General features: G+C 45.4%; 1 protein-coding gene across 9 annotated transcripts in view; it reads right to left on the minus strand.

Moving 5' to 3' along the window:
- The window catches only part of TRAPPC9 (trafficking protein particle complex subunit 9), a 732,314-nt gene that overhangs the window by 695,993 nt on the left and 21,716 nt on the right, over nucleotides 1–14,605 (minus strand). For all 9 annotated transcript variants that reach the window (XM_077944070.1, XM_077944072.1, XM_077944069.1 and 6 more), the window contains 2 exons: nucleotides 6,033–6,178; nucleotides 2,025–2,153 (listed from right to left, as the gene is read on the minus strand). In XM_077944070.1, coding sequence (XP_077800196.1) covers nucleotides 2,025–2,153; nucleotides 6,033–6,178 — 275 coding nt within the window. The remainder of the gene's footprint in view (nucleotides 1–2,024; nucleotides 2,154–6,032; nucleotides 6,179–14,605) is intronic.

Here is a 14,605-nt window from a genome sequence, read left to right on the forward strand (position 1 = left end):
GCAATGGCATGATTCCAGCTGACGCCCTCCCAGTTTCAAGCAATTCTCTTGCCTCAGCCTCCCAAGTAGCTGGGATTACAGGCATGCTCCACACGGCCAGCTAATTTTTGCATTTTTAGTAGACATGGGGTTTTACCATGTTGGCCAGGCTTGTCTTAAACTCCTGACCTCAAGCGATCTGCCCTTCTCAGCCTCCCAAAGTGCTGGGATTACAGGCGTGAGCCCGTACCCAACCCAGAAAACTTTCTTTTAAAGAGAAAATTAAACCTGCTTTCACCTTTCTGGATGTGTTGGAGATTTTAGCACTTGGTTGCCGACTAAAGAAAACAGTGAAACTTAAACCACTGCCATCTCATACCAGAGACAGCAATTATAACCATGAGGAGTAAACACAGGTGGTGGACACTAATGGGGTGCATCCAAGTCAGGTCACAGTACAGGACGCAAGCAGCAGGGACCTGCCTGTTTAAACCTTCAGACTTTCGACAGCACCCTCAGCCTGCCTCACTTTCCTCTTCAATAACTGAGATGCTACCAAGAGGAACGTCCCACGACAGAATAATAAAATTGTTTTCAAGAATCATTATAGTTCATCTAAGCAAATCTACAAAGAGGGCATGTGGCTTCAGACGGTGTCGCTACAGTCAGTAGCTCATCAAGGCAGCCTCTGCATTCTCTGCTGCTGATACGGGATAACACAATTCATGGAAAAAGAAATGCAAGACATTCCCCATCCAATACACATTAACTACCTTTTTTTGTCTGGAGGGAAAAATGTACAAAAATCTCACGGACAAAAAAAAAAAAAAATTCCTAGCATTTTTGTGTATGGCCTGGAGCTCTGCATTATTTGGTATGATCTATGTGACCTATGCAACATGACGACTTAATCCTGAGCTATTAAAGGCAGGTTCATTCATCAAGGACCAAAACATTCACGTTCATTCAGCATTCAAGGGTCTGCTCTGCCCAAGAAGTTTTTTCACTCTTCATTGGTTCTACCAAGCATAAGCAAATCAAACGACTCATTGAGAGAACGTCACCAGCCAATAAAATAAGAAACTGCGGCCAGGCACGGTGGCTCACACCTGTAATCCCAGTACTCTGGGAGGCCGAGGTGGGCAGATCACAAGGTCAGGAGATCGAGACCACAGTGAAACCCCATCTCTACTAAATATACAAAAAATTAGCCGGGCCCGGTGGCGGGTACCTGTAGTCCCAGCTACTAGGGAGGCTGAGGCAGGAGAATGATGTGAACCCGGGAGGCGGAGCTTGCAGTGAGCCGAGATTGCGCCACTGCACTCCAGCCTAGGCAACAGAGCAAGACTCCCTCTCAAAAAAAATAAATAAATAAGAAATTGCTCCCAGGCCCTGAATCAGCGTTAAAATTGACCTCTGGGACTAGCTTCTCCTAATACATAAAATTATAAAAAGACTTAGGCACAGAACCTCCAGTCTGTTATACCAGGAAATTTTACACAATTATTCCAGAAATTAATCATTCTAACCCATTCGTGTATTCAATAAGATTGAAAATATTCAATAAAATCAGAACAAAATGTCTCATACAAGATTTCTGGGCGGGGCACGGTGTCTCATGCCTGTAATCCCAACACTTTGGGAGGCCGAGGCGGGTGGATCATGAGGTTAAGCAGTCGAGACCAGCTTGGCCAACATAGTGAAACCCCGTCTCTACTAGAAATACAAAAAATTAGCCGGGCATGGTGGTGGGCACCTGTAATCCCAGCTACTCGGGAGACTGAGGGAGGAGAATCACTTGAACCTGGGAGGCGGAGGTTGCAGTGAGCCGAGATCGCGCCACTGCACTCCAGCTCGAGTGACAGTGCGAGACTCCGTCTCAAAAAAAAAATAGAAAATAAAATAAAATAAAAAAAAGATTTCTGACTCAACAGATTTTACAGTTTATTTAAATATTAGTCCTAACTCAAAGAAAAAAGTAGCCAATGAGTCTGCTTTATTTAAAGACTGCAAGTGAGCAGAGGCCGGAAAAGGGCAGAGCTCACCTGGCCGGTGTCTGTTGGCTGCTTCAGCAGGAAGTGCGCTGCCCTGGAACCTGCGAGCTCCACTCTTCCCACCGGTTCCACCAGGATAGTGATAGATGACAGAAGCCGAACACAATCCTTCCAGGGCAGCTGGGCATTAAGAAAACAAAAACAAAAACCAGCATCATTAGGCAAGTCAGTGACCCATCATTAGCTCAAACTGCAGGGGCTAAGAATGATTTAAACAGGTGGATTATTTGGAGAAGCCAATTTTTCTCCCAAAACAGAGTTCAAACCTAAAGATCACCAGTTTTTTGCAAATGGGAACTTGCCACCTGTCTTTCCCGTGCCCATGTCCAGGCAGGCAACACAGAACACTCTCACCACACTCGAGGCTTCCCTGCAGGGCTGAGAGCACACGTGAAACAGGCCAGCCTCTGTGTTCATCCATTCACATGGCCGGCATTCCTACACAGACTGTGCGGTGTGTTCATCCATTCGCATGGCCGGCATTCCTACACAGACTGTGCGGCAGACTGCGCCAGGTTCTGGAGCTACAGAGATGTATAACGGAAAGTGCTCTGGACTGAAAATATTTCACAGTAATAGCACCAAAGCAAGACCAGAATGCCTTTCCAGACCACACGCCCCCTAGGCATCTGCTCCTTTTGGGGCTATAGACCTCCCTCTTCCTCAAAAACAGCCATGTCAACTCCCTACGCAGCCCGTTCTTCTCTCACGGCGTGACAACCTAACAATCTCCAGCTATGCCACATGCCTTATAAGGTGTGCCGCAGTATTCATCTCTATCAACTTTATCCATTAATTCAGTGGCCCTTAAACTTTTGCTCTAAAAACTCCTTGATGCTCTTAAAAATGAGGATCACAAAGAGCTTTTTTTGTGATATGGGTTACACCTGTAGATATTTACCATGTTGGAAAATAAAACTGAGAAAAGGATTTAAGTATTTATGTATTAATTTCTTTTAAAATAGGCCAGGCATGGTGGCTCATGCCAGTAATCCCAGCACTTTGGGAGGCCAAGGTGGGTGGATCACTTGAGGTCAGGAGTTTAAGACCAGCCTGGCCAACATGGTGAAACCCCAACTCTACTAAAAATACAAAAATTGGCTGGGCATGATAGCACACACCTGTAGCCCCAGCTACTCGGGAGGCTGAGGCAAGAGAATCTCTTGAACCTGGGAAATGGAAGTTGCAGTGAGCTGAGATCACGCCATCACACTCCAGCCTGGGCAACAGAGTGAGACTCTGTCTCAAAAAAATAAAAATAAAAATAAAAAATAAAATAATAAGCTTGTCATGTGTTAACATTTTTATGAAAGATAATTGTGTTCCAAAACAAAAATAAAATACTGGAGGAATGGCATTGTTTGACATGTTCATATATTTCTTTAATGTCAGAGTTAATACAAGTTAGCTGGATCTTCTATCGGCTTCTACATTCAGTCTGCTGTGATGTCAGGCATAAGTAGCTTCTGGACAACTCCCCTGTCCACTTCTGAGGGGCTGAGCATGGAAGAGACCCATGGCACACAGCACCGTCCTTCTCCGTGTGCCCTTAAGGAGTCCTCCTGATCCAGTCCAGTGCCGCATGGGGAAGGCATATGGGCGGTACCAGTCTTTCTGGAGAAGCACCTGCTGCACAGGCCCTAGTCTCAGAGCCCACTGGGAGACGCATAGATTCTCCAATCGATATAATAAGGAGTACTTAGGGAGACAGCGCTCTTTCAAGAAAACCAAGTAAAACTATGTCTTTCTCAGCCTGCTTAATCCTTTATCTGCTTCTCTTTTCTTTTCCATCCCTAATGCTCACTCCCTTTCTTTCCCCACTTTTATTTCTCTAGCCTATTTAAAAAACTAAATTTAAGTCCATTTTAAGTTTTGTTTTTGTTTTTTCTTAAGAGACAAAGTCTCACTCTTGCTCAGGATGGAGTGCAGTGGTGCGATCATGGCTCACTGCAGCCTTGACCTCCTGAGCCCAAGCGATCCTCCTGCCTCAGCCTCACAAGTAGCTGGGATTACAGGCACCGACCACCAAGCCCAGCTAATGTTTTTTAATTAGTTTATTTATTTATTTATTTTTGTAAAAGTGAGGACTCCCTATGTTGCTCAGGCTGGTCTCCACCCAGCTAATGTTTTTTAATTTTGTTTTGTAGAAGTGAGGTGAAGTAAGGTTTTTTTATTTTTTATTTTTTGTAGAAGTGTTGGGATTACAGGCATGAGCCACTGTGCCTGGCCATTTGAAGTATTTCTTATATTTGGCTGGGCACAGTGGTTCATGCCTGTAATCCCAGCACTTTGGGAGGCCAAGGCAGGCAGTTCACCTGAGGTCAAGAGTTCAAGAGCAGCCCGGCCAACATAGCAAAACCCCATCTCTACTAAAAATACAAAAATTAGCCAGGTGTGGTAGTGCATGCCTGTAGTCCCAGCTACTCAGAAGGTTGACGCAGGAGAATCACTTGAACCCAGGAGACGGAGATTGCAGTGAGCCAAGATCATGCCACTGCACTCCAGCCTGGGCAACAGAGCAAGACTCTGTCCCCAAGAAAGAAAGAATTTGTTGTATTTAATATGTTCTACAGCACCTCATTAAACTTCTGTTACAGAACTCACATCATTACTTCATTCTGACTTGTATTATCATTAAGTGGTTGACAGGCGTCCTTGTTAAACTGTCAACTTCAACGAAAGAACCCTGCTTTAGTCCTTACTCACACATTGTTCTTTTAACAAGCATTTAGGGAGCATCTGCAACATGTCAGGCAATGGACACAGCCAGTCCATCCTCCCAGGACCACCCCCAGGAGGCGCAGTCCCCAAAGGGAAGACCACACACAGACATCCAATTCCAGCACAAAGTGTCGGCAACATCTCAGGTAGAGCACCTGCTCTGCCAACTGCTGTGGGGGATCGGAGATGGCTGTGCTTTGAAGTAGGATTTCTTCTTGCCTTTCTTTTAATTTTTAAGATTGACATAGAGTTCACACACCATATAATTCACCCACTTGAAGTGTACAAGTCAGCAGTTTTTAGTACATTCACAACTGTGCAACCATCACCACTATCTGACTCTGGAACATTTCATCACCCCAAAAAGAAACCTTATGCCCGTTAACAGTCACTTCCCATTCCCCCTCTTCCCAGCCCCTAGAAATAGTCGTCTACTTTCTGCTTCTATAGATTTGCCTGTTCTAGCCACTTCATATAAATAGAACCATACAATCTGTGGCCTTTTTCATGTCTGGCTTCTCTCACTTAGCACAAAGTCATCAAGGTTCATCCGTGCTGCAGTGGTATCACAATTTCACTCCTTTTCATGGCAGAATAATATTCCGCAGTATGCCCATACCACATTTCGTTTATCCATTCATCATGTGACACATGGAGGAAGTTTTGAGGGATGAGTCTAAGAGGTGAAGATCACGGGGAATGGCATCCAAAGCAGAGGGCAAGTTAAACTAAGAACAGAGAAAAAGGGAAAGCGTGGACAGGGCCTCCTTCAGAGGACACATGGCACGGCGGGAGGAGGGCAGCAGATACGGCAGGGAAGCACCCCAGGTTGCCTGGTCATGGCAACCACCACAGGCTGGCTGCTTTTCCTCCCTCATCCCTCCTTTTTGGGGACTTTCTTTTTCCATTTCCTCTCATTTCTTTTTTTTATTTATTTATTTATTTTGAGACGGAGTCTCGCTCTGTTGCCAGGCTGGAGTGCAATGGTACAACCTCGGCTCACTGCAACCTCTGCCTCCTCGTTCAAGCAATTCTGCTGCCTCAGCCGCCCGAGTAGCTGGGATTATAGGTGCCACCACCACACCCAGCTAATTTTTTAGTAGAGACGGAGTTTCACCATGTTGGCCAGGATGGTCTCAATCTCTTGACCTCATGTTCCACCCGCCTCAGCCTCCCAAAGTGTGGGGATCACAGGCGTGAGCCACCAAGCCCAGCCTCTCATTTTAAATAACAGTTGAAACAATTACATATCAGATCATCTTCATCAGCTCATCTTACCTCCAAGCCACAGAAAGTCATTCACAGAACGCAGCAGCTCCACTGACATGTGGTAATGTACCAGGGAGTCCTGCAGCATCCCCGCCTGCAGGCACAGGTCCCCCACGTGCTTCCGCATGCGGCCTTGGCACCGCTTCTTGTAATGTCTAGAAAATAAATGAAAATGTATCTTCATTACTATACAACTCCCACCCAGAAAGCACTCTGACTAAGCACTATTCAGTTCTCTCACTACTAAAAATGCTAAGAAGGCAACTGTAGGCTCTATAATTTTAAGTCAGCAATAATCATTGCCAGTTATGTGAGCCGGAGTGGTCTTGACTTCAAAAGTGTACTCCAAGCAATTTTTTTAAAGGTGATAGGTACATAAGGACTTCTACCATGTATTTCACGTAGGCAATGTTAGAGCTGGATTTTTCTTTTTAGATTTTTCAGTTGTGACATTAGCATAAAGAACTCTATGTTTCAGCTTTTTAAAAAAAATCAACTATCTTCCACTTCTTAACATCAAACTTATTATTATTTTATAAAAAGAGCTAGGCTGCGTCTTATTAGCCAACCATTTGGCTTTAGCAAATAAGACGTTTATCCTCATTATTTCAGGGCAAGCTTTAGGAAAGCGTTCAGAGGGCAGGGCCTGGGGTGCCCACTAACAGCTCTTTAAACACTGGCAATGATATGCTATTAAATAATGCAAAGGCTTCTGAGTCCCTATCAACTCAGAAGCCAAAGCAACTGTACCAAAATATTCCTTTTATCATTTTTAAATACTTCTAATCTTTAAATGTTATATTTCTTAAGACAGATGATTTTTTTTTAAAAAGAAAAACTGCAGCTGGATTAAACTTTCCCTCATCGAGAAAGCAGTCTTATCAAGAATGAAACTCCTTTGGAAATCCAGAGGATGTGACGTTTTTTAAGTAAATGAATGTTACTGACACATCTCAATATAATGTTAAATCCTATCATGTCTAACTCTAACGAGTTACAAACTCTTTGTTACTCTGGAATTTAGCTTTTCCATTCTATATATGTTTGGAATAAAGATCATGATGTAAGGCAGATGCAGAAAGAAGGAGAAATGCCAGCCTTCGTTTGTCTCCTTCCTGGCCACAAGGCAGTGTCAGGATGGCCCCTGCTAACAGACCCTCACCATAAGAAAATACAGCATCTGGCAGGGCACAGTGGCTCACATCTGAAATCCCAGCACTTTGGGAGGCCGAGGCAGGCGGATCACGAGGTCAGGAGATGGAGACCATCCTGGCTAACATGGTGAAACCCTGTCTCTACTAAAAATACAAAAAATTAGCTGGGCGTGATGGCGGGTGCCTGTAATCCCAGCTACTCAGGAGGCTGAGGCAGGAGAATCACTTGAACTCAGGAGGCAGAGGTTGCAATGAGCCGAGATCACGCCACTGCACTCCAGCCTGGGGGACGGGGTGAGACCCCGTCTCAAAAAAAAAACAAAAAAAAAAAAGAAAAGAAAGCATCTGAGCTGCTCCTCCCATCCCAACAGCAGTCACCTCAGCAGCCTCCGCCTAGTCTCGACTCCCCACTCTGCACCCCCTTCCCTTCATTGCTGCTATACACACACAGCCAGAGTGTCCTTCCCAAAGCACAAATTGGTCTGTGTTCCTCCTGCACTGCAAACCTTTCACAGGATGCTCAATTCAGTCGTAGGGAGAGGCATGCAGTCCACAGCCAGCCCCTCCCACAGCTCTGACCTCCCCTCCTACCACTGTGCCCTTGCACTCCACAGGCAACCTTGCTGCAATGCTGAAGGCCCCCGACCTCAGGCTCCGTCTGCCTCACAACTTCAACTCTCTTTTAGGCTCATCTCAATGACCAGTTTCTCAAGGAAGCCTTCCCTGACTCCAACCTCTGCACTTTGGGTTAAGTGTCCTTAATGTGTTTCTCGAACATTGTTACTGTTTTTTTTTGTTGTTGTTGTTGTTGTTGTTGTTTTGAGACAAGGTCTTGTTCTGCTGCCCAGGCTGGAGCCCAGTGGCACAATCACAGCTCACTGCAACCTCCAACTCCTGGACGCAAGAGATCCTCCCCACCTCTGCCTCCCCAGTAACTGGGGCCACAGGTGTGCACCACAACACCTGGCTAATCTGTTTTTATTTTTTGGAGAGATAGGGTCTCCTTATGTTGCTCAAGCTGGTCTTGAACTCCTGGGCTCAAGTGATCCTCTTGCCTCAGTCTCCCAAAGAGCTGGGATTACAGGCATGAGTCACCATGCCCAGCCAGCTCTTACTCTCAAAGGTAGACAGTGTTTTGCTCACTTCCTTGGTAGGTTATCCTGTTCCAAATGGGAAAAAAATTCAGTATCCAAATGGACATTTTCCTCCACCGGTAACATAACTGTCAACTCTTAATATATGAAAAAGTTTACAAATACTACTGCATATTAGTTTAATACATTTTAAATTAGACTTAAAAGCAACAACAAAACTTTACTCTTAACCAATCAGAAAAAGCTTTGCTTTAGAACATCCTAAAGAAGTAAATTAGGCCAGGCATGGTGGCTCACACCTGTAATACCACTTTGGGAGGCCAAGGCAGGAGGATCACTTAAGGCTAGGACTTCGAGACAGCTGGGCAACAGAGCAAGACCATGTCTCTACAAAGGTTCAGGTGATCCTCCCACCTCAGCCTCCCCAGTAACTGGGACTACAGGCGCACAACCCCTTGCTCAGCTAATATTTATATTTTTCGTAGAGACAGGGTCTCGCCATGTTGCCCAGGTTGGTCTGGAACTCCTGGGCCCAAGCAATCCACCTGCCTTGGCTCCCAAAGTGCTATATTTATAGGCGTCAGCCACTGTGCCCAGCCTACAAAAAAATTTTTTTAATTAGCTGGGTATGGTGGCTCCCACCTGTAGTCCCAGCTACTCAGGAGGTAGAGGCAGGAAGATCACTTGAGACCTGGAATTCGAGACTGCAGTGAGCCATGATTTTGCCACTGCTCTCTAATCTGGGCAACAGACCAAGATCCTGTCTCTTAAGAATAAGAAAGGAGTACATTATTACATCTTCACATGAACTTCACAAAAGTGTACACCTGCTATAGCAGAATATAACCCACAAAATTTCAAAAATATTTTTCTAGTAGCATCTTCTAAATTAAATAAATAACTTGTTTTTAAAAGTGCAAACATTATGATAAACAATTTGTTTCGAAGACAGGACTTCTACAAAAAGAAGTCATACAAATACTCTTATAGTTTTTCATATGAAAGTCATGATACAATAAAACCATACAAATATTTTAAATTGTATAAAAACAAAATGAGCCAGGTATGGCTCATGCCTGTAATCCCAGGTGGTGGCTCATGCCTGTATTCCCAGGGACTCGAGAGACTGCCATGGGAGGATCCCTGGAGGTCAGGAGTCAAAGACCAGCCTAAGCAACACAGGAAGACCCTGTCTGTATAAGAATTTTAAAAATTAGCCAGGCCTGCAGTCCCAGCTACTCAGGAGGCTGAGGCAGGAGGATCCCTTGAGCCCACGAGTTTGGAGCTGCAGTGAGCTACGATTGCGCCACTGTGCTCCAGCTGGGTGACAGAGCAAGACTCTGTTTCAAAAAAAAAAAAAAAGAGGCCAGGAGCAATGGCTCACGCCTGTAATCCCAGCACTTTGGGAGGCCGAGGTGTGTGGATCACCTGAGGTCGGGAGTTCGAGACCAACAGGGAGAAACCCCCCTCTACTAAAGATACAAAACTAGCTGGGCGTGGTGGAGTATGCCTGTAATCCCAGCTACTCAGGAGGCTGAGGCAGGAGAATCACTTGAACCCGGGAGGCAGAGGTTGTGGTGAGCCAAGATCGCACCATGGCACTCCGGCCTGGGCAACAAGAGTGAAACTCCACCTCAAAAAAAAAAAAAAGAAATTGGAATTAAGAATTGACAGAAAAATCAATAAGAATCGGATAATCCCCTAATCCATACTGCTCTAAAAGCAAGAATTATGTATACCTATATAACAAACCTGCACATTCTGCACATGTATCCCAGAACTTACTTAAAGTATAATTTTTTAAAAAAGTAAAAGAAAGTTTTTTTAAATTTAAAAAAAAGCAATAATTAAATTATAGGCAAAAACCTGACAGTCTCGGCTGAAAAAGGGAGATGCATCCCTTCTGGAAGCTGCAAAAAACGCCCATTACACAGCTTCAAACACTGTAACAGAAGGCACCCAAGCTGCACTTCCTCTCCGCACTTAACACTAATTAAATCTAATCAGAGATATAGGCTGTATTATTTTCATGACTCTTAATCAGATTAAAGAAGAGAATGGGCCGGGCGCGGTGGCTCACGCCTGTAATCCCAGCACCTTGGGAGGCCGAGGCGGGCGGATCATGAGGTCAGGAGATCGAAACCATCCTGGCTAAGACCATCCTGGCTAACATGGTGAAACCCCGTCTCTACTAAACATACAAAAAATTAGCCGGGCGAGGTGGTGGGCACCTGTAGTCCCAGCTACTCGGGAGGCTGAGGCAGGAGAATGGTGTGAACCCGGGAGGTGGAGCTTGTAGTGAGCTGAGATTGCACCACTGCACTCCAGCCTGGGCGACAAAGTGAGACTCTGTCTCCAAAAAAAAAAAGGAAGAAAATGCTTAATATGTTTGTGATTTTGGTACTATTTATATGGCTTATGGAAAACAAGAGCTTGGTATTCTAGTCCAAAAAACAATTTATCTGCAAAGAAATTCCTATATTCAAATCCAAAGAAAAGCTAAAGCTGCTCAACAACAACAGTTTTCAATTAAAATCCAAGGGAACCTGGATAAAGAGAATGTCTTTTGCAAGGTCGGGGATGGTATTACATAGTTTAAGAAGTCCTTGGGCCTGGTGAGGCGGCTCACGCCTGTAATCCCAGCACTATGGGAGGCCGAGGCAGGCGGATCACAAAGTCTAGAGATCGAGGCCATCGTGGCCAACATGGTGAAACCCTGTCTCTACTAAAAATACAAGAATTAGCTGGGCATGGTGGGGTGCACCTGTAGTTCCAGCTACTCGGGAGGCTGAGGCAGGAGAATCACTTGAACCCGGAAGGCAGAGCTTGTAGTGAGCTGAGATGGCACCACTGCACTCTGGCCTGGCAATGGAAAGAGACTCCATCTCAAAAAAAAAAAAAAAAAGGGCCAGGAGCAGTGACTCATGCCTGTAATCCCAGCACTTTGGGAGGCCAAGGCGGGCTGATCACGAAGTCAGGAGATCGAGACCATTCTGGCTAACATGGTGAAACCACGTCTCTACTAAAAAATACAAAAAATTAGCTGGGCGTAGTGGCTAGAGTCTGTAGTCCCAGCTAATCGGGAGGCTGAGGCAGGAGAATGGCATGAACCCAGGAGGCGGAGCTTGCAGTAAGCCAAGAGCACATCACTGCACTCCAGCCTGGGCAACAGAGCGAGATTCTGTCTCAAAAAAAAGTCTTTGTATACTTAAATAATGGTTACAGCCCATAATTTTGCACTACAATATTTTCGGGTGGGGAGCCTTACTACACGCCTGATGTAAATACAATATGAATACTAAAAGGTGCTCACATGGTAGAGTTAAAGCGGCAAAGCAGACAACCTTAAGATGCAAGAGCAGCCGGGCGCAGTGGTTCGCGTCTAAAATCTCATCAGTTTGGGAGGCCGAGGCAGGCGGATCACCTGAGGTCAGGAGTTCAAGAGCAACCTGGCCAACATGGTGAAATCCCATCTCTACTAAAAATACAAAATGAGCCAGGCGTGGTGGCACACTCCTGTAAGCCCAGCTACTCAGAAGGCTGAGGCAGGAGAATTGCTTGAATCTGGGAGGTGGAGGTTGCAGTGAGCCGAGATCGCGCCACTGCACTCCAGACTGGGCAACAAGAGTGAGACTCCGTATAAAAAAAAAAAAAAAAAAAAATTAACTGAGTGCCGTGGCACACACCTGTAATCTCAGCTACTCAGAGCTGGACGCACAAGAATGGCTTCAGCCTCAAAGGCGGAGGTTGCAGTGAACCAAGATCGCACCACTGCACTCCAGCCTGGGCAACAGAGACAGACTCCATCTCAAAAAAATAAAAAATAAAAAAATAAAAAATGCAAGAGAGCTCTAAACAGAAAGTAAAAAAAGAAAAGAAAAGAAAAAAAGAAAAAAAAAGAAATGCAACATTTTATACTCAGTTTCAGATGCTTTATGGATCATTAACTGATACTGTACCTTGCCTAATGAAAAACTGAAAACAAATTGTTAGTGTTGATTTCTTCCATCTGAATTTTTTTATGTTAAAGTTTGAATATTAAAACATCACTCCATAAAGAAAGAGTAAGAAGCCAGCCATGGTGGTTCATACCTGTAATTACTGCATGGATTACACAGCATGCCTGTAATCCCAGGCAGATTGCTTGAGCTCAGGAATTCGAGACCAGCCTGAGCAACATGGAGAAACCCCGTCTTTACAAAAACATACAAAAAATTTAACCAGGTGTGGTGGTGCATGCCTGTAGTCCCAGCTACTCGGGAGGCTGAGGTGGGAGGATCACTTGAGCCCAGGAGGCAGAGGTTGCAGTGAGCCAAGATCATGCCACTGCACTCCAGCCTGGGCAACAAGCCAGACCCCATCTCAAAAACAAAAAAGAGAGAGAACTGAGAAGTTCTCATTAAAAGTTCAGAAGTGTCTACGTTTTATTTTGCATATGTGCATTATTTGCAACCATGTCAATGTAAAAGCAAAATGAAAAACCTATCTCCCTGGGATGTAAAACACTTTGATGCTACCTAACTATCAAGGAAGTCAGAGCTCTGTGAAATAAATCTGCAGCACTTAAGCAAGAGAAGTTCTTTTGACAATTTTTCTGAAAGGCTCTGAAACTGATTTACTTTAGTCTTCCAAGTATAAGAGGAAGGTAACATAATTAGGAGAGAGAACATGCATTTATTTAAAGTCTGAAGGACCTGAGTTTGAATCCTGCTGTTTCATTACCAGCTGGGTGATGCTGGACTCATTATTTAACCCCTCTGAGAATGCTTCCTCTCAGCAAATTGGGCCTGTTACCATCTGCTTCAGGTGGCATCAGTGCAACATAAATGAAATAGGTAGGCGGGTGGCTAACTGGTGTCTGACGTGTAGTCACATTTGTTTCCCCTCTTCTCCCCTTTTAAACTTGTATTACTCCCATAGTCAGGTTTAAGCCTCTGATGATAGGCTGTCTTATTTGTCCTTGTATCCACTCAGCATAGTGCCTTACACTTAGAAATGTCAAAGAACTGCCTCCAGCCGGGCACAGTGGCTCACTCCTATAATCCTAGCACTTTGGGAGGCCAAGGCAGGTGGACTGTCTGAGCTCAGAAGTTCAAGACCAGCCTGGGCAACATGGTGAAACCCCGTCTCTACTAAACAAAATATAAAAATTAGCCGGGCATGGTGGCACACACCTGTAGTCCCAGCTACTCCGGAGGGAGGCAGGAGAACTGCTTGAATCTGGGAGGCAGAGGTTGCAGTGAGCTGAGAACGTGTCACTGCCCTGCAGCCTGGGCAACAGAGTGAGACTCTGTCTAAAAAAAAAAAAAAAAAAAAGAACTGCTTCCTCAATAGTAACTAGCAATGTTCATAAGAGGGTTTTGTTTTCTGTTTTTTATCTTTTATTAAAAAGAGCTATTCCAGAACTATCCAACAGTCCTCCCCCAACTCCCCAGTGCCTCTCTCCTCAAGGTGCCCTTCCTGATCTGCCCTTCTGGGTCCACGGGAAAGACAGTCTGTTCAGCTGGGACTTCATCCTGCTGCCAGGACAGAGGAGGCGAAGGGCAAATCTGGCCACATCATTCCCTTCGGATTTCTTTAGTAGCAGCCCCACTCCCAGCACCTTTAGAAGAAGTGGCAGCTGCACCTAAAACCCCAAACTCGGTGGAATAACATCGAAAACCCCAGCCAGGAGCGGTGGCTCACGCCTGTAATCTCAACACTTTGGGAGGCTGAAGCAGGCGGATCACCTGAGGTCAGGCATTCAAGACCAGCCTAGCCAACATGGGGAGACCCCCATCTCTACTAAAAATACACAATTAGTGGGGCGTGGTTGCAGATGCCTGTAATCCTAGCTACTCAGGAGGCAAGGCTGGAGAATCACTGGAACCAGGGAGGCGGAGGTTGCAGTGAGCTGAGATGGTACCACTGCATTCCAGCCTGGGCAACAAGAGTGAAACTCCAATCTCGGAAGAAAAAAAAAAAAAAAAAAAAAAAGAATCTGGGCTGTCCTCCAGTCTCCTGGTCATGGCAAGCACCCAGGGGTCAGCCCGGGGCCTTCCTCCTGCCTCCATCTGCATTCTCCCTCGCTCTCACTCAGCTCATCCACATTCAGGATTTTCAACACAGGCTACATACGGCCAACAACCATGTGTCTCTCTAGTCCACCTCCTGCCCCTGAGCTCCAGACTCACATCCGATTGCCTCTTTAATGTCTCCACTTGAATGCCCAACAGGCATCTCAAAAAACACTTCCCCCATGGCCTCCCAGTTTTCCCCATGGTAAGAAACAGCCCACCAGTGCCGTGCTGTTTGAGTCACACTCTCAAGACAGATTTCTCCCTTCTGTCCATCA

Source organism: Macaca mulatta, chromosome 8 (assembly GCF_049350105.2).
Source record: "Macaca mulatta isolate MMU2019108-1 chromosome 8, T2T-MMU8v2.0, whole genome shotgun sequence".
Lineage (NCBI taxonomy): Eukaryota > Metazoa > Chordata > Mammalia > Primates > Cercopithecidae > Macaca > Macaca mulatta.